A 25,262-nucleotide genomic window follows, 5' to 3' on the forward strand; every position below is an offset into this window, starting at 1 on the left:
GCTCCTCCCCTCCCCACCCAAACTCATTCAGACATGAAGGGGGTGGGGGTGGGCGGAAGTTCCCTATGGTTAAAATTACTAACGACAACAGGAAAAGGGCAGAAATGGGGAGGAACACCAAACAGTGGGAACACCCTACTCTGTGCACCTGAAATCCCTTTTTTGGGAGGGGATAAAAGCATATTATGGGAGAAACAGTTCGAAAAATTGGTAGGAGGGGGAAACGACAACCATACACCCAGCAATCATGTTCAAGGCTCTTTGGAAATAATGACAGAAAAGGAAAATAATGCTAATATACTGATAAGGCCGCAGTCACACAATCCAAACCATTTCTCCCTTTTGCGCGATTATCGTAAAACACAATAAGGAAGCAGAAGTTATTAGAGAGAGCGCTCCGTTGTCCAGGCGAACTTCCAAGGTGAGCTTCTTTTGCCCCATCTACGATGCGAGGCGCTGCCTGACTCTACGGAAGATCTTACGTTTTGAACCCAAACAGATGTCTCCGTAAACACATGCGCCACACCTGTGGCTTTCCAAAGCTGGGTTTGAAACAGTAAGGAGCTCCTGGGGGAGCCTGCGCAACCTGCGTCATTCAGTGATTATTCTGCACTTGGAAAGAGCTCATTTTTCAAATCATTTCTTTTCTGGATTCCTAAGTGGTGAGGGACAGGCTGGGCGGGTGTCGTAATATTGTGCAATGCTGGTATTACCCCACCAGGTGTCGCTACTGCGTAGTGCTGAGCAAACAACAACACAAAGCATTGATATTGGGGAGAAAGAGCTGTCTAGATTTCAGGACAAAGAGCAAATTGTAAATTTGGCGCGCTTTTCTGACACTTTGGCCAGTCCCCACAAAAGGTATCGGGTTTTGGATTGCTTTTTTGGGATTGGCTGACATGGTTACCATCGCTCATCGCTCCAAAGTTTTCCGTGACTGAGTGGGCCAAACCATCCCAGCTTTGTAGGGAAAGAATGAAGCGTTTTTATACAAAATTAAGCAACCAAATTGAACAAATGGGGCGAGAGAAAGCTCCCAATTTCTGAACTGTGGCAGGTTAAAATTCTCACCCCACAGAAGACCCACGACGGAAGGGACAAACCCACATGAGTCTTGGATCATGTGAGCTCGGCCCTCGAGGCCTGAGATTTTACCCATGGCACAGAAACTCTAAGAAACATTTCCTTCAGCACAGCACCAGATGTTACGCTCTACGTTGCTGGCTGCATCAACAATGGAGGCAACAGACATCATTTCTCATTTTTTTTTGGCATTGGGCCACAACATCAACAACATCAATAGAAAATAAAGACAAAAACCTCCTTAAAAAATTTAGCTTGGGTGTAAAACACACACACACACACACACACACACACACACACACACACACAAAACCCAGAAAATAAGCAGTGTTATCAGGCATGTGGCCCCAAGCAGACTGGAAAAAGAGGTCACTTTACTGTAGTGTTAGACATTGAAATTTCTAAAGGCCTATATGGCTTTCAATCTACTGTGGTGCATGAAGCTCACCAGCCATGGACTGGTCCATAGCAGAGACGCCAACAACCTCATTGTCCCAGGTAGTGAAAACAAGGAGGCTTATCGGGTATCTAGTGGGAGGCTGGGGAAACCTAGGCTTAGGAGATGACGGAAGGTGTACTCCTAGGAGATATGTAGGACGGCCACAGCTTCCAGAATCCATAGTTTGAAAGGGATGCTCAGTTTGGCAAGTCATTGATACAGAAAGTTATTTTAATTTTTGTGCACTTGAAATCAGACTGGAAAGAGGAAGAAAAAGGGTCGCAGCCTATCTCTTCACAATAACTGCAAGAGGGACCCCCCTGCGCGCCCCACTTCTGTTGACGAGAGCGCCCTTCTGATTGGAGACGATGAGGACCCATTTTGTGTGTGCCCAGGCTTCCAAAAACACTCCCCAAAAGGGGAGTTTATTAAGACTTGACGGAACGACTGGGGCTTGGGAGACCCCTGGCTGGACCGTGAGACTCTATACTCTGATGGTGGTGAACAGGTTCAAAGTCACTTCTGGCCCTTTGGGGCAGGGGCCTTCCAAGAACCCCAACGCCACCTGATTCGTGCAGCCGTTTCAACCTCACCCAGACCACAGCTCTCTGACCTTGGACCCTAAGGTGCTGGACCACAATTCCACAACATCCTTGATGACAACTGGCTGCAGTTGGTGTGTCTGTAGCACAACAGCAACTTGAGACCCAAGGAACACTGATGTAGACTCAGAAACACGTCTTTTGGGGTGTTTCAGCATCCCTTCACACACGATGTTGTATTTGTGCACGATTTTGTCTAAGCACCTGGCAGGGTCAGATCCTGGGCTTTTGCTAGGTGGCTCATGGAATCACATACGAAAAGGGGTTCCCCTCCCTTTTTTTTAAAAAAAAAGTGGGGTGCTGTTGTTGGGACAGCTTGAAAGGTCAGGTATTGGATCATAATTCTGTGGCGGGACTGCACAACTCTCCTTAAAACATTCCTTTACAGCATCCATCACCAACTTGGTGCCCTCCAGACATTACTGTTTCCCAGAGTAGTCTAGCAGCGGTTCTCAACCTGTGGGTCCCCAGATGTTGTTGGACTACAACTCCCATCATCCCTGGGCTCTGGCCTTGCTAGCTAGGGGGGATGGGAGTTGTAGTCCAACAACATCTGGCAACCCACAGTTGAGAAAGGCTGGTCTAGAGGAACCAGGTTGGCAAAGGTGATGTAAAGGTAAAGGTAAAGGTAGCCCTGACCGTTAGGTCCAGTCGTGGCCGACTCTGGGGTTGCGGCGCTCATCTCGCTTTACTGGCCGAGCGAGCCGGCGTACAGCTTCCGGGTCATGTGGCCAGCATGACTAAGCTGCTTCTGGCAAACCAGAACAGCACACGGAAATGCCGTTTACCTTCCCGCCGGAGCGGTACCTATTTATCTACTTGCACTTTGATGTGCTTTCGAACTGCTAGTTTGGCAGGAGCCGTGACAGAGCAACGGGAGCTCACCCCGTCATTGCGGGGATTCGAACCGCCGACCTTCTGATCGGCAAGTCCTAGGCTCTGTGGTTTAACCCACAGCGCCACCCGCGTCCCTTAAAGGTGATGTACAGGAATAAATAAATAAATAAGGATGTACCTCCGGCCTCAAGGGAGGAAAAAAAGGAGGATGGCCGCATTACGAACCAAATCCGAATTATCATGGAAAGCCTGACCCACACTGCAGACATGGACCAGCTTTAACAACTGGTTTACATCTTGGCGGGTGAGGATTTGTGGGAACTCCAGTACTTTTGGCACCCCTGCCCCCTCCTTCTTTGTAGAGTACAATTCCCAGAATGCCAAGGGGAAGGGTACAGGAAAGCGTGAGTGTCTTAAAAGATGGCCTTGAGAGACTTGCCTCTCTCATTTCTTGCAGTCCCATGCCAGTTTGGCTGAGCCAATTGGCCCAGTAATAACGTCTAAATGGCGGAGAGGCTCAGGACCAGCGCATGTGTTGGCTACCACAGTGGTGGTAGCAAAAGGTAAAAGGTAAAGGTAAAGGTACCCCTGCCCGTACGGGCCAGTCTTGACAGACTCTGGGGTTGTGCGCCCATCTCACTTAAGAGGCCAGGGGCCAGCGCTGTCCGGAGACACTTCCGGGTCACGTGGCCAGCGTGACATCGCTGCTCTGGCGAGCCAGAGCCGCACACGGAAACGCCGTTTACCTTCCCGCTGGTAAGCGGTCCCTATTTATCTACTTGCACCCGGAGGTGCTTTCGAACTGCTAGGTTGGCAGGCGCTGGGACCGAGCAGCGGGAGCGCACCCCGCCGCAGGGATTCGAACCGCCGACCTTTCGATCGGCAAGCCCTAGGCGCTGAGGCTTTTACCCACAGCGCCACCTGTGTCCCTCCGGTGGTAGCAAAAAACCCCACCTTTTTTTGACAGGGGGGACAAAAAGAGCAAGCTATATTTTTAGGCGGGCTAGGGAGAAAAACACAAGAGTTTAGAAATACAGTGGTGCCCCGCAAGACGAATGCCTCGCAAGACGGAAAACTCGCTAGACGAAAGAGTTTTCCGTTTTGGAGGTGCTTCGCAAAACGAATTTCCTATGGGCTTGCTTCGCAAGACGAAAATGTCTTGCGAGTTCCTGCGGGTTTTTTCCCCTTTTTCTAAGCCGCTTATCCGCTAAAAGCCGCTAAACCGCTAATAGCGCTAATCCGCTAAGCCGTCAATGGGCTTGCTTCGCAAGACGAAGAGACTCGCGGAACGGATTCTTTTCGTCTTGCGAGTCACCACTGTAAGGGCAGGGCGACAGCTCCTTGTTTGGGGCACTTGCCCCCCCAACCACTCCCTCCGCTGGCGCAGTCCATGCAAACTCACAAGAGTTGTAGGAAGGGCCCCACAGGGTCATCCATCCCAACCTGCTACATATGTAGCTCAGGTTGGTGTGGGATATTTACAGAGACAGCTCCAGGTTCGAGCCGCCCCTTGGTATGCCCTAGCGGTCGTTGGAAAAAGTAGGGAAACGAGAGCCAGGTGTTAGCAAGAGGCCTCCTGCAGTGTAGGCGCAGACCCATTTAGTAGACATTTCCTCCTGCTCCCCAGTGCATATTCCCACATCGTTGGGTCTCTCCAATGTCCAGCCAGGCTCTGGGTCACCCGTTTGTCTTCGATATGGACTTTTCAACCCACCCCAAACACCTTCTGGGTCAAGAGAAACGCAGCAAAAAACAGAAGCCTTCAGAAGTGTGTGTGTGTGTCTCTGCGCACGTGTAGGCTGGGGGGGGGGGAAGAGGAATTTGGAGAGGATGGCATTTGCCACTCTTGCGAGTTACGGCGTTCCCTACCTCTCACATATAGGTTTGCGGGTGAGGAGTAGCGCACGCCGGCGCTGTTGCTGGCCACGCACTCGTACTTCCCCTGGTCGGTCTCTTCGCTGCTTTCGATCTGAAGGCCACCTGGAAACGGGAGGAGGGTCCGGGAGCAGGGAGAGGAAGGGGAACGTGTTAGTTCACAGGACCAGCAGCCCAGGAGGGAAAGGGCAACCTCTTCCCCACTTCCCTCTCCATCGCAGCTCAACGCGTCCAGCGCTCACTCGGTGCTTCTTCGTCTTACCCAAAAGCGGCGCCCTGCTGCAATCCCGAGGAGGCTTACTCACCAGCTGGCTCAGTGGGACTTACTCGCTAGTAAGGGCACGCAGGATTGCGACCCCAGCATGCTCTTGTTCGCATAGCATAGGTCATGGGTGAGAACTGGTAGCCACTTGTGGACATGGGCTTGGTTCACATTATTCATTCTTCTCCCACCATCGATAGCTCTTCTATCTATCATCTATCTATCTATCTATCTCTATGATCTTACATTATGGCTGTCCCCAGCCAGCGTACGATTCTCAAGCTCCCTCTCCTCCTCTGGCGCAGATGCATGTTTTGATTGTTGGACCTGAGAAAAGTTGTTAATGCTAACTATGGTTTATCTGCTCTGAACACCAGACTTGGAAACGGTGGTTAATGTTAACCATGGTTTACGTGTTCCATAGTTTAGACCTGGGAACTGTGGTTAGTGTTAACCATGGTTTATGTGTTCCATAGTTTAGACCTGGGAACTGTGGTTAGTGTTAACCATGGTTTACGTGTTCCATAGTTTAGACCTGGGAACTGTGGTTAGTGTTAACCATGGTTTACGTGTTCCAAAGTTTGGACCTGGGAAGTGTGGTTAGTGTTAACCATGGTTTACGTGTTCCAAAGTTTGGACCTGGGAAGTGTAGTTAGTGTTAACCATGGTTTATGTTTTCCAAAGCTCAGGCCTGGGAAGTGTGGCTAGTTTAGTGGCAACTATGGTTTATCTGGGCAAGCCAGGGACACCAACCAGTGCCTAAAGTTGATTTGTTTCAACAAACCATCGTTAAAATGAACGCTTGCCACACTCTGCCCTGGCTCAGACATCTTGCCAACTAACTGTGCAGTGAGTTCAAACTGGAAACAGATGTTTGCAATCTCCTCCGGGAAAGAGATGGGGGTTGAGGCGTATGCAAACCATACAGTCGTGAACACAGTGCTTAGTGCTATGTGCATGCCAGACTGCAGCCCGATGCAGGAATTTGCATAAACTGAGCTCTCCATCTAGAAAAATGCGAGCCAGAAGACTAATAGGTGTCACACAGCTTCAAAGGCTTATAATGCGCTCTCTCAGCTCAGGCTAACCCTCTAACTTCACCACAAAATCGGCAGAGGCGGCAGAGAAAGCAGGTGGTGCTGGCCACATCCTCTTTGTCCATATGCTTCACCCTCTGTTCCCTAGCTTTACAGACCTCTGTCCAAGACCCCACAAAAGGATAAGTCTATCTATGGTGAAACAGACCCTCCATGCTCAGAGACCAACAGTGGGAGAGGAACACTGTAGGCTTTCCAGAGGTAAATTATTATCCTTAGTCTGATCCAGCAGAGCTTCTCTTTAAGACATTTAAGATATATTTTCCTCCTCCTGCCCCCCTCCATTTTTACCAGAAAATACAAATACAATTGCATTAATTTCCCAATTCACAACCGTTTCAGGTTCAAATGAAACCTTACCACTTTTGAGAAATGATTTAATAACGGGAGTGATATTATAATAGTAACAGGAACCACAAGGAAAACCAGAAATACACCTTCGGTGCTTCTTGGCACTATGTTTGAGCCCAAACCATAAACTGCAAGTGTGGCCAGGAGCTTGGGAAATCTTTCTCCCCTGGCCCCAGAGGACCTTGGGAAATCTTCCTCCCATGGCCCCCAACAGACACAGCGGCCAGTTCCATCCATCCAGCCAGCCAAGGAAGAAAGAGAATTATACACGTATTGAAAATAAATGCAGAATTGAGGGGAGGAAATAAATGGGGTGGGGGGTGGGGGTGGCGGGAAGTCACAGAAGACAGGACAAGAGGCAGGACAGAAAATAAACACCCACAACAGTGAAAGGCTGACAAAACTCCAAGATTGTTATTAATATATATATATATATATTTTTAAAAAAATAAAAAAATCACACAACTAACACGGAACAAGAACTGGTTATAATCGAGAGGTTGAGGTGGCAAATAGGCTAGCAGGGAAAGTGAGCGCCGTGTGGGGCGGATGTTTTGTGTGTGTTTGCGGAGGGTGTTTTCTTACCTCGGATCGGAGTACCTTCTGCAAGGAAAAACGAAAGAAAAAAGAAAAACAAAACAGAAGTGAAAACGAGCGGGGAGGAAAATAGTGGGAGTTTTTTGTTTTCGTTTTTCGTTTCCCTGGACGCGCCAGTGGGAGAAAGGACCCTAAGGAGAAGGAAAGTTTGGATTCTCCTGGTTGGAGAATCTCTAACGCTGTCGTATTCTGAATGGGCTGAGGGATGTAGAAGTACCGTATTTTTTGCTCTATAAGACTCACTTTTCTCCTCCTAAAAAGTAAGGGGAAATGTGCGTGCATCTTATGGAGCGAATGCAGGCTGCGCGGCTATCCCAGAAGCCAGAACAGCAAGAGGGATTCCTGCTTTCACTGCGTAGCGATCCCTCTTGCTGTTCTGGCTTCTGAGATTCAGAATATTTTTTTTCTTGTTTTCCTCCTCCAAAAACTAGGGGCGTCTTGTGGTCTGGTGCGTCTTATAGAGCGAAAAATACAGTACTTAAAATTCTGAATGGATGATTTCATGTTCACTTTGGCCAATCAGGAAGGCAACAGCTGCGGATGCCATTGGTCGCCCAAGAAAGCATCAAGGGGGAGGAGCCAACACCTGATGGTCTAGTGCGGCTGCTTGGCAGGTAGAACGTCCCAGGTTCCATATCGGTCAGCAACTACGGGTCAGGAAGCAGTTAAATAGGAAAGGCCTCTGCCAATCAGACAATTCTGGGCAATGTTATAAAATGGCAGCTTTTCATCAGGACACCTGCTTTGATTGCAGAAGGTCCCAGGTCCAATCTCTGCTTAAAAGGAACCCTTCGCTGCACTAAACTCTGAGCTGCTGCCAGTCCGAGCACAGAACAATGGACCGGGTGGGTAAGGAGACTGACTTGGAAAGAGTCGTACGAACCATGGGACAACAAGGTGAGCCACTCTCCACGTGCTCAGAGGCACTGTTATCCTCCGAGGATGGGTCGAAATGGACATCCAGCATTGAAGCCAACACCCCAGTCCAAAATAGCTTCATGGGCGTTCTCCTCAAGGTTTGGGTTCAAAAAGCCTTCCTCATAAAATTGCAGGATCCTTCCCCCTGCTCCCAGCCCCCACTGGCTTTCCAAGAGATTGCTGCACATCTCAGTCAAGAAATGTATTATCGTAAGAAGATCTCTAGGGTTTTACTCCGATCCTGAAAACAGAGCAGGTTTTGCAAAGCACGGCCCATTCTTTCAAGTCCAAAAAACTCCCCCTTTGCAGAATCTCCAAATATTGGCATTCCCCGGTCTTGCCAAACATCATCAATGTCTGCTGAAACCTCTACGTCCGCCCTGAAATAACCGGCTTTCTTTTTTAAGAGTTTAAATGCCTCTAATACTCTCTCCCCCCCCCAAACTTCCTAGATGAATGTGCCCTGTTTTCAGGATAGGGGTAAAATAAACCACCTAGTTATTATGATTAGTTAGTGTCAGCTGGGTGAGGATAGGGCGAGATGTTATTTGGTTAAAGCTGGTTAAGGTTCTAGTGAGAGAATCAGCTTCTGGCTGGACAACAGGTTACAAAAAACGGGAATCTACAGAAAGGCATTAGTTAGCGTCTAGTTAAGGTTACTAGCTAGTTAATGTTAATCGAAGCAAGGTACGCTCGCTGGGGGAAACAGTGTGGAAATAAATGAAAAGGAGTAAGGAAAGGGAAGGGGGAAATAAAGGGAGCGTTAATTTGGGCAAATCTCTGCAGAGGAGCAGCTGGGTGGTTTTAAAAAAGGCAGCGAGAGAGAGAGAGAGAGAAAGCGAGGAAGAGAAGAGGGGAAAATTAGCAAAGGGTTGTGGATTTATTCAGTGGAAATAGAACAGCCTTGAACTCATCTTTCCGTCTCAGAAAATCAGGCTTGGAAACGAAACACATGCAAAAATCTGCCATCTGTGACAACAATCTGGAGCAATGGGGGGGGGCAGTGGGGAGAAGGGGGCGGCGGTGCTGTCTATGGGGGTCTGACTCACTTGAAAGGGATCTTTGCTGCATCACTGGTGTGCTACCGCACAACAATTATTTCCAATAGGAACAAATTATCTGGAGCCTACGAGGGCTTTCAGGGTGGGAGGCGAACATCAAATGTGGGTCTGGGGGAGGAGAGGAAAGAGGGGTCCCCAGTCCCAAAATGGCGGTGTCCAACTGGCATGGCCAGAAACCATCACCTCTGCAAACCAGTGCAACCCCAGTGACAGCTTGTGTTGATAATCTTTGTGAATATCCAGGTTGCCACCCCCTTGCCCTGCCTTCAGGTCAGAAAACTGGGGTCTATAAAGGTAAAGGGACCCCTGACCGTTAAGTCCAGTCACGGACGACTCTGGGGTTGCAGCGCTCATCTCGCTTTATTGGCCGAGGGAGCCGGCGTACAGCTTCCGGGTCATGTGGCCAGCAGGACTAAGCCGCTTCTGGCGAACCAGAGCAGTGCACGGAAACGCTGTTTACCTTCCCTTCGGAGCGGTACCTATTTATCTACTTGCACTGGCATGCTTTTGAACTGCTAGGTTGGCAGGAGCAGGGACTGAGCAACGGGAGCTCACCCCGTCATTGCGGGGATTCGAACCGCCGACCTTCTGATCGGGAAGCCCTAGGCTCTGTGGTTTAACCCACAGTGCCACCCGCGTCCCAACTGGGGTCTATACCTGCATCCGATTTGCCTGTGAATGGGATTTGCTCCCAGTTTTGCTGCTCCCAGTGAAATTTTACATGTAACACCATGGGAAGGCAACCTAAGGCCCGGGGGCCGGATCCGACCCAATCGCCTTCTAAATCCAGCCTGCAGACAGTCCAGGATACAGCCTGTTTTTACCTGAGTAGAATGTGTCCTTTTATTTAAAATGCATCTCTGGGTTATTTGTGGGGCACAGGAATTCATTTATTTTCCCCCAAAAATATAGTCACCCCCCCACAAGGTCCAAGGGGCAGTGGACCAGCCCCCTGCTGAAAAAGTTTGCTGACACCTGTGTAACGCTGATGAACACTTTTTAGAAAAACCTTTCTCCCCCTCGAGATTTCATTCCAGTAAGGCCAACCCTACCATTAGACAAATTTCTCCTTAATACTCCATTCCAGTAAGGCCGGCCCTACCATTAGGGGAAATGACCCAGCCACCTTTAGGCAGCAGATACTGGCAGCAGCAGCGGCTGTTTATCCTGTGCGCCACGGAAGCCTGCCTTGCACCCCCTAAAGTCGCATTCTTCCCCCTCAGGGATTTGTATGCGGAGGCGATGCTTCGCCAACACCTAAACGGTGTTGCACAAGAAACGGGAGACAGGGATCTTGTCCGTCGCATCAGGCAGCAGTTGCCACGCGCTAGCCCTGAATTGCAGTAACGCCAGGTGGAAGTTCTAATGGGCATGGCTTTGCTTGGCTCATGAAGAGTTATTTAAACTACTGGGGGTGGGGGCAGAAGGAAAATTTATGAGGGGGGGGAATAAACCAGGACTACAGGGCACAGGTGGCAGATTTTTATTTTTTAAGAAACCTGTTGGAGTTTCACATCTAAGAAGCTGGAGAATATTTGCAAGATGGGGAAGGAGACAAAGCTGTAGTGCAGGAATAAATTGATTTTGAGAAGAGTTCCTACTTTCCCCAAATACTCACAAACAGTAAAGGTAAAGGTAAAGGGACCCCTGACCATTAGGTCCAGTCATGGCAGACTCTGGGGTTGCAGCACTCATCTTGCTTTATTGGCCGAGGAAGCCGGCGTACAGCTTCCAGGTCATGTGGCCAGCATGACTAAGCCGCTTCTGGCAAACCAGAGCAGCACACAGAAACGCCGTTTACCTTCCCGCTGGAGCAGTACCTATTTATCTACTTGCACTCTGATGTGCTTTCAGACTGCTAGGTTGGCAGGAGCAGGGACCGAGCAACGGGAGCTCACCCCGTCATTGCGGGGATTCGAACCGCCGACCTTCTGATCGGCAAGTCCTAGGCTCTGTGGTTTAACTCACAGCGCCACCCGTGTCCCTCCTGAACAGTATATTGTGGCAATTGCCCAGAACCTTGCTTCTGGGGCAGTAGGCCGGAGATTTTTATTTGGTGGCATCTGACAAGTAAACAAGGTCCATAATTTAAAGGGAGACTTTGTGAATCGAGACTGGGCCGAGAGCTCCCGAAGCAGGAAAGCAAGGGAGGAGCTTGTTTTACTCCTGGACCACCTTCTTAAAAGGCTGAACCAGTCATAAGGCAATCGTAGAATCAGAGAGCTGTGCAGCTGGATGGGACCCCAAGGGTCATCCAGTCCAACCCCTGCCCCCCTGCATTCATCAGGAATCAGCAGTCACACTGGACTCTATGGCGGGGATGGATTCTCAACTCCCTGGCGGGGGGCTCTTAGAATCATAGAATCATAGAGTTGGAAGAGACCACAAGGGCCATCGAGTCCAACCCCCTGCCAAGCAGGAAACACCATCAGAGCACTCCTGACATATGGTTGTCAAGCCTCTGCTTAAAGACCTCCAAAGAAGGAGACTCCACCACACTCCTTGGCAGCAAATTCCACTGTCAAACAGCTCTTACTGTCAGGAAGTTCTTCCTAATGTTTAGGTGGAATCTTCTTTCTTGTAGTTTAGAGCCATTGCTCCGGGTCCGCTTCTCTGGAGCAGCAGAAAACAACCTTTCTCCCTCCTCTATGTGACATCCTTTTATATATTTGAACATGGCTATCCTATCACCCCTTAACCTCCTCTTCTCCAGGCTAAGCATGCCCAGCTCCCTTAGCCATTCTTCATAAGGCATCGTTTCCAGGCCTTTGACCATTTTGGTTGCCCTCCTCTGGACACGTTCCAGTTTGTCAGTGTCCTTCTTGAACTGTGGTGCCCAGAACTGGACACAGTACTCCAGGTGAGGTCTGACCAGAGCAGAATACAGTGGCACTATTACTTCCTTTAGCCCATCCATTAATAAGCAAAAGGGGCAGGCTGGAGTACAACAGGTACTTTAGCTTGTTTATTTGAAACCATAGCGGACCCTGCTTAGCATCGCGAATAGGCTAGCTAATTAAACACCCTGCTACTCGGCCAAAAAGGAAGACCCCCAGAGTGGCTTACTTAAAGAAAAGCCAGCCGCTTCCTTCAGGGTCAGAATCTTAAAAAACACACAACCCACCACAACACCAAAGGAAAATGCACTGGGAGGGAGGAGGAGATAAGCAAACTCAAGTATTTTATTGCAAATCCTATATGTCTGAACTGATTGCTTTTTTATATATATAAAAAATGTAGAGTGCCTTGAGACTACCCGCCTGAAGTCCTTGGAGTCATAGACTTTAGACCAGGGGTCGGCAAACTACGGCCCCCGGGCCAGATCTGGCCCGAGCGGCCATTTAAGAACCCGCCGTGTGGGCAGAGACTACCAGTGATGGCGACAGGAGGAGGAGGCTGAGTGGCGGCGGCTCTGCCGATCAGACACCACGCCTGGTTTACCTCAGCGACGTCTGATTGGCAGAGACGTCCCCGCGCCGCGCTGAGGTAAACCAGGTGCGGCGTCTGATCGGCAGAGCCGCTGCCGCTCGGTCTCTTCCTCCTGCCGCCGCCGGGTTCTTAAATGGCCACACGGGCCGAGACTTCTGGTGATGACGACGGGAGGAAGACGCCGAGTGGCGGCGGCTCTGCCGATCAGACGCCGTACTTGGTTTATCTCAGCGTGGCACGGGGACGTCTCTGCCAATCAGATGCCTCTCCCCCCATCACCAATCAAACGGCACACCTGGTTTACCCAGCGGGGAGGGCTGCGCGTTCCCGTGCGGTGATCAGACGCGCAACGGTGGTAGCAGCAGCAACAATGGCTGCTGTGGACCAGTGGTTGCCGAATCTCAATGACTTCACGGGGCAGAGCTGGAGCGCCTGGGTGGAGAGGGCTGGGCCGGCCGCTGCTGAGACAGGTGAGCGCACCTGCCCTTCCCGCGGGTTCGGAGGTGGGACGTGCCTGGTTTACCCCCGGCCATCTCCCTCTAGTTCCCCGCTCTCTGCCAATTGCCAGTGGCTGTGTGCGCGCGCGTGTGGTCTGGCCCTCCAAAAGATTTAAGGGATTGTGAACCGGCCCACTGGGGAAAAAGTTTGCTGACCCCTGCCTTAAGACTCTCCACCGTAGGAAACGGGGAAAGCAAAATTAGGAAGCTGTCTCACTGCCTCGTCTGGACAGACCACAACTTTTAATTTTATTTCAGGGATTCCTGCCTCCCCAAGCACCTTGCGGTTTCCAGGAAATTTCTAACACACAGTTGTTAAATGTGAAACTCCAAACCCCAAATCAGTTTGTAGCTGGGGGGGGGGCGGGGACAGGGGGAACCCCCCAGAAATGAGACACGATGCAGTTTTAAGGTAGCTCACCATATTGTGTTAGTGGGGATTCCAGGACGACTTTATTTTATAACTACCGAATTTACCTAATTTTGGAAGAGTTTGCATTTTCTTCTTTTCCTTGTAAACAGCCATGAGGTTTGAGACGCCGGTAATTTTTGCTTTTAGGTGCCTACGACAACCTCCCAGGTCACAAAGGTTTTGTTAAAAATGGCAGAATATCCCTACTGAAATAAAGGCGTTAGTAGAAGAGTCAAGCCACATGCCTAATTTGTAAGGGTGTGGGGAAGCTGTTAAAAGAAGGAATTAGTTTTAAGGGTGGGAGGAGGGTGGGGCAGGCAACAGGTTTGGGGTTGACTGGTTGTCAATTTTTTTAAAAAAAGAACTATTAGTATTTAAGAAAATGAAGAATTGACTTGATTTATGTGGAAAGCACACTTACCAAAGGTGTCTGAGTGAAATAAAATTAAAAAGGAAACAGAAAAGGGGAAAAAAATTAAAGTGTGGTTATAAGCCAGTTACTTTTAAAAGAAATCTTTCCAAAAAAACCAAAACCAACGAACCCAACACAGGACAGGACATAGATAAGACAGAGGTTATCACATACAGAAGTTTAGACATTGATTCCCAGACATGACAGCTGAGGTTCCCCACCGCCTCCCAAACGAGTAGAGGAGACACATTTCATCCTTACCTTCCGAAAAGGTTTACTTTGAGAGTTATAGGAGGGGAGAAACTGCCGCACTCTCACCGCCGTGTCTCTGCATGAGCCATTGAATGGGGGGGATGGCATACTCAAGAGAGGAAGGCACCAGGCCAGGGACTCACACAGAGAAGCAACATGGAGTATTCACCATGTTGGCCATTTTGGGGGGCGGCCGGAGGGCCACTCTCCCTCCAAGCATGCTATCAGGCACCCTTTGGGAACCCCTGGTGTTCGCGCGATGCAAACGTCCAGTCTGCGCGAGGTCTTCTGCTCTTCCTCTCGAGTCGCCCGTGGCGAGCACAAGCTTCGAGGCTTGCAACCGGCAAACACCACAGAGCACCCCTCTGCCCCCCCTGAAGCGCAAATAGTCATCTCTGCACCGCCACAACAAACACATGCACAAAAACCAACCTTCCCAGGCCGGTCAAAATGAAGTCTGGCGTCTTTCCTCCGTTTTGAGAAGACACCCACCAAAGCTTTCTTAAGTTCAGGGGACAAAAGACACTGGAGAGGAGGGGGCTCTCCTGCTGTTGGGAGGGTCCTGGCTGGGCTTAGCATCCATCACAGACCGCCTGACCCCCTTACAGATGTTGTGGACTGGCTGGATGCTGATAACTGGTGGAAATGTCACCATGTTTGGGCAACACAATGACCACATACATACGTAATAGACAATCTTTATACAGTGATGCCCCGCAAGACGAACGCCTCGCAAGACGGAAAACCCACTAGACGAAAGGGTTTTCCATTTTGGAGGCGCTTCGCAAAACGAATTTCCCTATGGGCTTGCTTCGCAAGACGAAAATGTCTTGCGAGTTCCTGCGGGTTTTTCCCCCCTTTCCCCTCCTTTTCCTAAGCCGCTTATCAGCTGATCGCTAAAAGCCGCTAGACCACTAATAGCGCTAATCCGCTAATGGGCTTGCTTCGCAAGACGAAAAAACCGCTATACGAAGAGCCTCACGGAACGGATTAATTTCGTCTTGCGAGGCACCACTGTAGAATTCTTTCAAACAATAACAAGTTCAAAATGAAATCTTAGACTCAAAGTCTCTGAAAGTCCATGGCCAAATGAGCTTTTTCTGACAAGGATTCTGAGGACATTCTCTGTGACGTACCTTCGCTGGATTTTGATACATGTCCTTCTAATGTGGATTTTTCACAACTTCTTAATGCACAGAAGCGCAAGATTCGCTATGAATTTCGTGCCTCTTCGCTCTCCAATTACAATGGTACCTCAGGTTACATACGCTTCTTGTTACATACGCTTCAGGTTACCGACTCCGCTGACCCAGAAATAGTGCTTCAGGTTAAGAACTTTGCTTCAGGATGAGAAGAGAAATCGTGCTCCGGCGGTACAGCGGCAGCAGGAGGCCCCATTAGCTAAAGTGGTGCTTCAGGTTAAGAACAGTTTCAGGTTAAGAACGGACCTCCGGAATGAATTAAGTACTTAACCTGAGGTACCACTGTATCTTAAATCTAGCCGCATACCCAGGGGGTTGAGATTGCAGAAAGCACCAACCTTATTTGTTAATGACACTGAGTTTAAACAGAAATGGGTAGCCATTCTTAACAAATGTTCCTTTGATTTAATAAAATAAAAAAATTCCTTCCAGTAGCACCTTAAAGACGAACTAAGTTAGTTCTTGGTATGAGCTTTCGTGTGCATGCACACTTCTTCAGATACACACCTTTGATTTAATGCTACTGTTAGTTCAGAGGTCTAAAGCGGAGGTTGCAGTGTTGGACATTATATTTGTTGAATACACAAAGCTTCACTGCTTATCTTTCATCGTACAAAGTTTGGTACCTCACTTCATTTAAAGACTTTTGGAGATTTTGAGTCTAAGATTTCATTTTGAACTTGTTATTGTTTGAAAGGCTTCTACTGTATAAAGATTGTCTATTACGTATGTATATGGTCATTGTTCTCTTTTGCAACACAGGGGCTTGTCTGGATAACTGGTGGGAGGCATCAGCTGGGGAACCCCCCAAGGGAACCCCCAGGGGAAGAGTCGCTGTGACCACTAGGCCTGCGCTGCTTTGGTTTCTTTGAACAGAGAGTTAACTTCACTGATACCGGGTATTTCATTGTTGATCTATGCGTGACTCTGGCTTCTGACAACATCCCTGCTAAATCGCTGTGGGGGAGTCACCTTTTGTAGTTGCCCGTGGCTCGGATCCAACATGAGCTGCATGCTCAGTATCACGGGTCCAACTCTGTGGACTCAAAATGGCCCCTTCCTTATTGAACTTTCAGCATTTATGAAAGACTTGTATTTATATTCCAGTACTTCTGGGTTTGGGCTACTTCTGGGTTTGGGTGGTCCTGCATGCTCAGAAGCGCCAAATTGTGCTTTGTGCATAAGCGCCGAATCGCAACCAGCGTGTGCGCAGACGCGTCGCTGCGGGTTGCGAACGCTGCGGGTTGCAAACCTGCACGAATCACGTTCGCAACCCGAGCGTCCACTGTAGTAGCGTTTACTTGCATTGACACCACCAGAAATATTGGGGTGGGGTGGACCGAGGTGAAGACTCTTAATCTCAGGGTTGTGGGTTTCGAGCCCCCCCGTTGGGGAAAAGATTCCTGCATACCAGGGGGTTGGACTAGATGACTCTGGGGGGCCCTTCCATCTATGATGGCCACCAATTCAGATGAGGATCGGACAAATTCATGGAGGGTGTGTGTGTAAAGGTATCCATGACCACCAGGAATGATGGATAGGATTTCCCTCCAGGATCAGAGACAGTTAAGTGCTTCTACGCATCAGTTTCTGGGACTCACAAATGGAGTTTTCTCGTTTGGGGAATCTGTTTGGCCTCTGGAGAACAGGATGCTAGACTAGGCAACCCTTTCATGCAAACACACACACACACACCACACATACCGCTTTGGTCTGATCCAGATTCAGGCTTCTCTTGACGTTCTTAATTAAAATGGCATTCCTCAAAACGGAACGTTTTAACGTGCAGGGACTGGCAGTGTTTCAAAGCACTTTTTGCACAAAGCACTCGTTTTAATGAAATCTTGGACCTGCCAGAATGCAAAATGCAGCGGTTTGCGCGAGGGCGGGGGGGGGGGGGCAGGAGAGAGAAAGAGAGAGAGGAGCAGAGTGGGAGGCAATGAAGGAATGAATCAACTCCGGCCACCCATTAAGCAAGACGGCTAACTCATGCCAGAAAGGAAAGCAAAAAGGGAGAGGACAAATTAGGCGGTTGTCAGGCTTCCAGAAATTCCAACGCAGCCAGCGTTTGCGGCAGGAAACGGTTTGCAGAAGGGCTGTTTGTTTGCCGGGTGCCGGGTGTCTGCTGCCCTGCAGAAGCGGGCTTTTAAACGGGGCCTTGAGAGAGGTGCACAGGTTTTCCCCTCCAATCCTAAACGTTCCCGCAGCGACGTCGGAACAAAGGGCAGGTTCATGCTGCCGCTGCGAGACAAGAGCTGGGTTTGAGGCCTTCGTGCCGATCTAACTGTGGCCTCTGCACTGCACGGGGTTGGGCTCGATGGCCCTTGGGGGTCCCGTCCAACAACGCTATAATGCTATGGTTCTGTGAAGCCCTAATCCACCTGGGTTCAGTGTAACTCAGGGACTGCCTGAGCCCTTACATCCCTGCTGGATCACCTGCAGGAGCAACACCGGAAATTCCCCTCAGTTGGCAAGGCTCCTCTGACAGCAGCAAGAAACTTTATTGCCATCGGTACAGTCTTGTGGAACTGCCTGCCACTGGAGAGCCAGCAGACGGCCTGCGCCAAACGTTTTGGTTCCGTGAGGCTTACGCAGGCAACATGTCTTTCCACAATGGCTAGCTGATTTCTGATTTTAACTTTTTATATGTTTTTTTTTAAATTGTATGGCTTCAAGGTACTATTGCAGCAAACTAATAGCTGTATATACCGTATTGGCCTGAATATAAGGCGCAGGTCAGGTCTGTGTCCAGGGCAGCTGTCTACCAGCCCCATCTGGTACACAGGTTGAGACCCTCCCTGCCTGCGCACTGTTTCGCCAGAGTGGTGCATGCTTTAGTTATCTCCTGCTTGGACTACTGCAGTGCGCGCTACGTGGGTCTACCCTTGGAAGGTGACTTGGAAACTACAACTAATCCAGAATGCAGTTTTTAAGGGTGCAGAGAAGTAGAACTTTCTGAGAAGCTAAACTACAGTACTCAGGATTTTAGCAGAGTGGGGGAAGCTAAGTGCTTTAAATGTATGGGGTTCATCTCTGCTGGCCACCTGTTCAGGATTTCTTTTTGCAAGCAGAGCACTTGTGTTTGGAGATTGCAAGGTAAGGTAAAGGGACCCCTGACCATTAGGTCCAGTCGTGGCCGACTCTGGGGTTGCGACGCTCATCTCGCTTTATTGGCCAGGGGAGCCGGCGTACAGCTTCTGGGTCATGTGGGCAGCAGGACTAAGCCGCTTCTGGCAAACCAGAGCAGCACACGGAAACACCGTTTACCTTCCCGCCGGAGCGGTACCTATTTATCTACTTGCACTTTGACGTGCTTTCGAACTGCTAGGTTGGCAGGAGCTGGGACCGAGCAACGGGAGCTCACCCCGTCGCGGGGATTCGAACCACCGACCTTCTGATCGGCAAGTCCTAGGCTCTGTGGTTTAACCCGCGTCCCTTTTTGGAGATTGCAACTGGGAAACAAAACAGTGCAGAATCATAGAATCGTATATTTGAAGGGCCATCTCATCCAACCCCCTTCCATGCAGGAATCTCAACAAAAGCATCCATCAGAGATGGCTATCCCAACTCTGCAAAGCATGGCTTTCTTTAGCCGTAACAAAGGAGGTCTCCATGTTGGAACTAAGAGTGGCCAACACCTCAAAGCTAAACACACACAAACACAGTTACACAACACACAACCAGGGGAGGGAACGAGGAAACAACTCTGAATGCAAAGCCACATGGAAACACATCACAAGACACAAAACCGCAACTCAAAATTAACTGAAGGGCAGGTAAACAAACGCACAGGTGGAAGCAGGAGAATCTTTCGTACCAACTTGAGCTCTTTTTTTGGGGGGGGGGGAGGCGGTATCTATAAATGCGATAAATAAATAAATGAAAAAATAAGCATGGAGAACTGAATTTAAGAAATGGAAACCAACACAGATTCATCTGTCCCTTGATACAAGAGACGGGAGGCAAGCACTCCTGAAAAATGAGAGGATGGAAAAGACCCAACAAATGGAATTTCATGTGGTCGTTTCTACATCCGTTACTCCGGTCACAAAGCCCAGGTAGGGGCTGCAGAGTCCTGGGCCCACGACGTCCCTCGAAACATTGCACCAGCCGTCACCCTAGCTTCCAAACTGCCACAAACATTCACACAAGTGGGTTTATAACACTTAACCCTGGCAAAGGCTATTTAAATGCAGCCGAGTTCTGGCAAAACTGCAAGTGTGCCCAGCTGCATAAAGTTAACTTTTCCAGATACTTGCATGCTGAACATACAGCGCATGTTAAGCACTGTGTGTATGGAGGCACAGGTCAATTCTGTGTCCAGCTCCATCTGGTACGCAGGCTGAGACCCTCCCTGGCAGCAGACTGTCTCGCCAGAGTGATGCATGCTCTAGTTATCTCTCGCTTGGACTACTGCAATGCGCTCTATGTGGGGCCACCTTTGAAGATGACTCAGAAACTGCAACTAATCCAGAATGCGGCAGCCGGACTGGTGACTGGGAGTGGCCGTCAAGACCATATAACACCGGTCTTGAAAGAACTACACTGGCTCCCAGTACGTTTCCGAGCACAATTCAAAGTGTTGGTGCTGATCTTGAAAGCCCTAAACGGCCTCAAAGGCCCAGTATACCTGAAGGAGCATCTCCACCCCCATCTTTCGGCCCGCACACTGAGGTCCAGCTCCGAGGGCCTTCTGGTGGTTCCCTCCCTGTGAGAAGTGAGGTTAGAGGGAACCAGGCAGAGGGCCTTCTCGGTGGTGACGCCCTCCCACCAGATGTCAAAGAGAACAACAACAACAACAACAACAACAACAATAATAATAATAATAATAATAATTTATTATTTGTACCCCGCCCATCTGGCTGGGTTTCCCCAGCCACTCTGGGCGGCTTCCATAGAAACCAAAAATACACTAAAATATCACAGATTAAAAACTTCCCTGAACAGGGCTGCCTTCAGATGTCTTCTGAATGTCAGGTAGTTGTTTATCGCTTTGACATCTGGTGGGAGGGAGTTCCACAGGGAGGGTGCCACCACCGAGAAGGCCCTCTGCCTGGTTCCCTGTAGCTTTGCTTCTCGCAATGAGGGAAACGCCAGAAGGCCCGCAGCGCTGGACCTCAGACTTTTAGAAGACATCTGAAGGCAGCCCTGTTCAGGGAAGCTTTTAATGTTTAATAGGTTATTATATTTTAGTGTTTTATTAGAAGCCGCCCAGAGTGGCTGGGGAAGCCCAGCCAGATGGGCGGGGTATGAATAATAAATTATTATTATTATTCCTGAAAGAGGCAGTGCTAGCATAGTGGTTAGAATTCCAGACCCGGACCTGGGAGTCAGGGTTCAAATTCCCACTAGGCAATGGATCTCTCTGGGGGCCAGTCGTTGTCTCTCAGAGAAGGTGGGATGCCACCTTGAGCTCGCTGAAGAATATATGGACGCAATAAATAAGTATATATAAGACCTTGTGATCCCCCAATCCTTTCCCAGGACTCTCTGGCACAGAGAGCGGTTTACTCTGCAGACAGCACACACGAACGTCCGAGCAGGATCTTGACCGAAGCGTCACCTGCCCCACCAAGCCGACAAGTTCGCCTCACCTGATCTCAGCTGCTTGATCCTTCCGTTGCTGGCGCTGGGGTCGACGGGCAGAAAATCTTTGAACCATGTGATCTCTGGATCTGGGTTCCCACTGGCTGCGCAGAGCATGGTGGCGGTCCTGGTGCGCTCCACCACTTTCAGCTGCGGTCCCATGTCGATGATGGGGAAGCCGGAGGGCAGCTGGTCCTCTGTTCAAAACGACACGGGCAAAAGGGGAAAGGGTCAGACTCTGCGGAGGCGGCAGGAGGCAGGGTTCTCTGCAAAGGGCTCCGGGAGGCATGGGAAACTGCGACCTGGGGAGGCATGGGAAACTGCGACTCGGGGAAGCATGGGAAACTGCGACTCGGGGAAGCATGGGAAACTGCGACTCGGGGAAGCATGGGAAACTGCGACTCGGGGAGGCATGGGAAACTGCGACTCGGGGAGGCATGGGAAACTGCGACTCGGGGAGGCATGGGATATTGCGACTCGGGGAGGCATGGGAAACTGCGACTCGGGGAGGCATGGGAAACTGCGACTCGGGGAGGCATGGGAAACTGCGACTCGGGGAGGCATGGGAAACTGCGACTCGGGGAGGCATGGGATATTGCGACTCGGGGAGGCATGGGAAACTGCGACTCGGGGAGGCATGGGAAACTGCGACTCGGGGAGGCATGGGAAACTGCGACTCGGGGAAGCATGGGAAACTGCGACTCGGGGAGGCATGGCAAACTGCGACTCGGGGAGGCATGGGAAACTGCGACTCGGGGAAGCTTGGGAAACTGCGACTCGGTGAAGCTTGGGAAACTGCGACTCGGGGAGGCATGGGAAACTGCGACTCGGGGAGGCATGGGAAACTGCGACTCGGGGAAGCATGGGAAACTGCGACTCGGGGAGGCATGGCAAACTGCAACTCGGGGAAGCTTGGGAAACTGCGACTCGGGGAGGCATGGCAAACTGCGACTCGGGGAGGCATGGCAAACTGCGACTCGGTGAAGCTTGGGATATTGCGACTCGGGGAGGCATGGGATATTGCGACTCGGGGAGGCATGGGAAACTGTGACCTGGGGAGGCATGGGAAATTGCGACTCGGGGAGGCATGGGATATTGCGACTCGGGGAGGCATGGGAAACTGTGACCTGGGGAGGCATGGGAAATTGCGACTCGGGGAGGCATGGGAAACTGCGACTCGGGGAGGCATGGGAAACTGCGACTCAGGGAGGCATGGGAAACTGTGACTCGGGGAGGCATGGGATATTGCGACTCGGGGAGGCATGGGAAACTGTGACTCCCATGCACCCCGGTAGGAAATGCTCTCTTATAAGAACATTAGCAGCAGGATCAGGCTCATCTAGTCCGGCATCCTGTTCTCCCAGTGGCCGACCAGATGCCCCAATGGGAAGTCCACAAGCAAGATGGGAAGTCTATAGCTGCAGCTCTCTTCCCCTTGCAGTATTCAGACAGTGGCGAGAGAACACTGTGGCTAGGAGCCATCCTCTGTTAAAGAATCCCAGGTTGTGCCCATCACTGCCTCTTGTGGAAGGGAGTTCCACAGTTTAACTTTTAAAACAAGGCTGCATTTTAAATTCCATTTTAACCTGTATTTTAAATTGGTTTTTTCCCCTGTTACGTTTTTCCTGTAATTTTACTGGTGTTAGCTGCCCTGAGCCCGGCTCTGGCATGGGAGGGGCGGGGTATAAATAAAATATTATTATTATTATTATTATTATTATTATTATTATTATTATTAACTGCACACTGTCGTGAAGAAGTACTCTTTTTTAGGCCTCTCCTCAGGTTTGCAGAAGCCCACGAGTCCTTGTGTTAGGAGACAGGGAAAAATACCGTATTTTTTGCTCTATAAGACTCACTTTTCCCCTCCTAAAAAGTAAGGGGAAATGTGTGTGTGCGTCTTATGGAGCGAATGCAGGCTGCGCAGCTATCCCAGGAGCCAGAACAGCAAGAGGGATTGCTGCTTTCACTGCGCAGCCATCCCTCTTGCTGTTCTGGCTTCTGGGATTCAGAATATTTTTTTCCCTGTTTTCCTCCTCCAAAAACTAGGTGCATCTTCTGGAACACACCAAACACCCAGCGTCGCTGGCAGGCAATGGGCATATATGGTGTGATCTCGTGGGTAAACTGGTCCCCAGTTGCTAAGGGCTTTAAGAGAAACACCTTGAACTTGGTCCAGCAGCTAACTGGCAACCGGTGCTGAGCACAGCCGCCATGCGCCATGCGTAGGCAAAGCCTCCCTCCTGTCAGCAATTGCGCTGCAGCATTCTGCACTAACCGCAGCTTCCGGGTCATGAGGGAAGTGTGCATTGAATTAGATGGACCAAAGACCAATACAGTCGCTACTTGGAAGTCAAACGGAATCTGTTCCAGAAGTCTGTCAGAGTTCCAAAACGTTCCAAAACCAAAGCACGGCTTCTGATTGGCTGCAGGAAACTTCTGCAGCCAATCGGAAGCCCCGTCGGACGTTTGGCTTCCAAAAATAGCTCGCAAACCAGAACAGTCACTTCCGGGTTTGCAACGTTAACAACAACAACAAAGGGGAAACTCACAAGGCAGGACTGGGCATGCGCTTAGGGCACTAGCAAAGCAGGGGAGCATACACAGAAATATATTATTATTATTATTTAGGAATTTGGACATTTTATAGTTTAAAAAAACCCCAAAACTTAGGAGCCATCATGGGGGGGGGGGGGGGGAAATCAGAACATAGGCTTCTTTGAACTCCACATTATTTCCCCATTTTATCCTCTTCTCTTTTTATCACTTTCCCCCCAGCTAAACTGGACAGTGGAGGGACACTTCCTACAAATGCAAACAAAAATAATGCAAGGACATAATATCCCGTCATGTGTTGCAGCAAATCTATGCTTTATTATTCTATCAATCATAAATATTAATTATTACGGATATAGTCTTCACAGTGGATTAGTTCTGATTCGTACTTGGTTGCCTATGGAGGCGGGCGCTGTAATATTTCCAGGTCTTGATGTGGGCCAGTGGTTGGAGTTCAGAATAAACAGATAATGTTTTAGCATGATATGAGGGAAGGGAAGGGAGAGAGAGAAAAACTGCCTCTCTCCACACAGGGGCCAGCAAACTTTTTCAGCAGGGGGTCAGTCCACTGTCCCTCAGACAATGTGGGGGGCCAGACTATATGGGGGGGGGGGAGAGATGAATGAATTGCTATGCCCCACAAATAACCCAGAGATGCATTTTAAATACAGTGGTACCTCTGGTTAAGCACTTAATTCGTTCCGGAGGTCCGTACTTAACCTGAAACTGTTCTTAACCTGAAGCACCACTTTAGCTAATGGGGCCTCCTGCTGCCACCGCACCGCCAGAGCACGATTTCTGTTCTCATCCTGAAGCAAAGTTCTTAACCTGAAGCACTATTTCGGGGTTAGCGGAGTCTGTAACCTGAAGCGTATGTAACCCGAGGCCCCACTGTACAGTCATACCTCGGGTTGAATATGCTTCATGTTGAGCTCGTTCCGAGTTGCGCTCCGCGGCAACCTGGAAGCAACGCAGCGTGTTACTTCCGGGTTTCGCCGCTTGCGCATACGCTCAAAATGACGTCACGTGCATGCGCAGAAGCGGCAAACAGTGGCGCGAGCGTGCGCAGATGTGCCATCGCTAGTTATGTTTGTTTCTGGATGCGAACGGGGCTCTGGAACGGATCCCGTTTGTATCCAGAGGTACAACTGTAAAAGCACACATTCTACTCATGCAAAAACACCAGGCAGGCCCCACAAATACCGTATTTTTCGCCCTATAGGACGCACCTGGATTTTTTGGGGGGGGGAATAAAGGAAAAAAATATATCCCCCCCCCCCGCCAGCCTTCTAACCAAGTCGGGGGACAGCGGGATGGCGGCGTTCCGCCTCCCCGCTGTCCCCCGAGCTTGTGGGGCTGGCGTTGGGCTCTCCAGGCTTCAGCGAAAGCCTGCATTCGCCCCATAGGACGCACACACATTTCCCCTTCATTTTTGGAGGGGGAAAAGTGCGTCCTATAGGGCGAAAAATACGGTAACCCAGAGATGCATTTTAAACAAAAGGACACTTTCTACTCATGTAAAAACACGCTGATTCCCGGACCACCTGCGGGCCGGATTGAGAAGGCGATTGGGCCGGGGCCGGTCCCCCCCCCCCGGGCCTTAGTTTGCCTACCCATGCTCCACACCATTCAGAATTTCCTGTGAATTCATCCGAAGCGCACCCGGCAGCCGGTTTGTTTGCATCATTCCATGTGGAGCCGGGAACGTCTTTCACCTGATTGGCTGGATGTGACATCATGCTCTGAAGCTTCCAGCTCCTCCGCTCAGATGCCGCCCCTTCCCAAAGCTTGTTA

At 50.0% G+C, this 25,262-nt stretch overlaps 1 protein-coding gene across 14 annotated transcripts in view; it reads right to left on the reverse strand.

Moving 5' to 3' along the window:
- Positions 1-25,262, reverse strand: part of PTPRS (protein tyrosine phosphatase receptor type S) — a 327,352-nt gene that overhangs the window by 118,878 nt on the left and 183,212 nt on the right. For 8 of the 14 annotated variants that reach the window (XM_079960405.1, XM_079960406.1, XM_079960404.1 and 5 more), the window contains 2 exons: positions 20,921-21,109; positions 4,819-4,941 (listed from right to left, as the gene is read on the reverse strand). In XM_079960405.1, coding sequence (XP_079816531.1) covers positions 4,819-4,941; positions 20,921-21,109 — 312 coding nt within the window. The remainder of the gene's footprint in view (positions 1-4,818; positions 4,942-20,920; positions 21,110-25,262) is intronic. The other 6 variants (XM_079960400.1, XM_079960401.1, XM_079960402.1 and 3 more) reach the window with 1 other exon arrangement.

This window comes from Podarcis cretensis (assembly GCF_951804945.1).
Source record: "Podarcis cretensis genome assembly, chromosome: 18".
Lineage (NCBI taxonomy): Eukaryota > Metazoa > Chordata > Lepidosauria > Squamata > Lacertidae > Podarcis > Podarcis cretensis.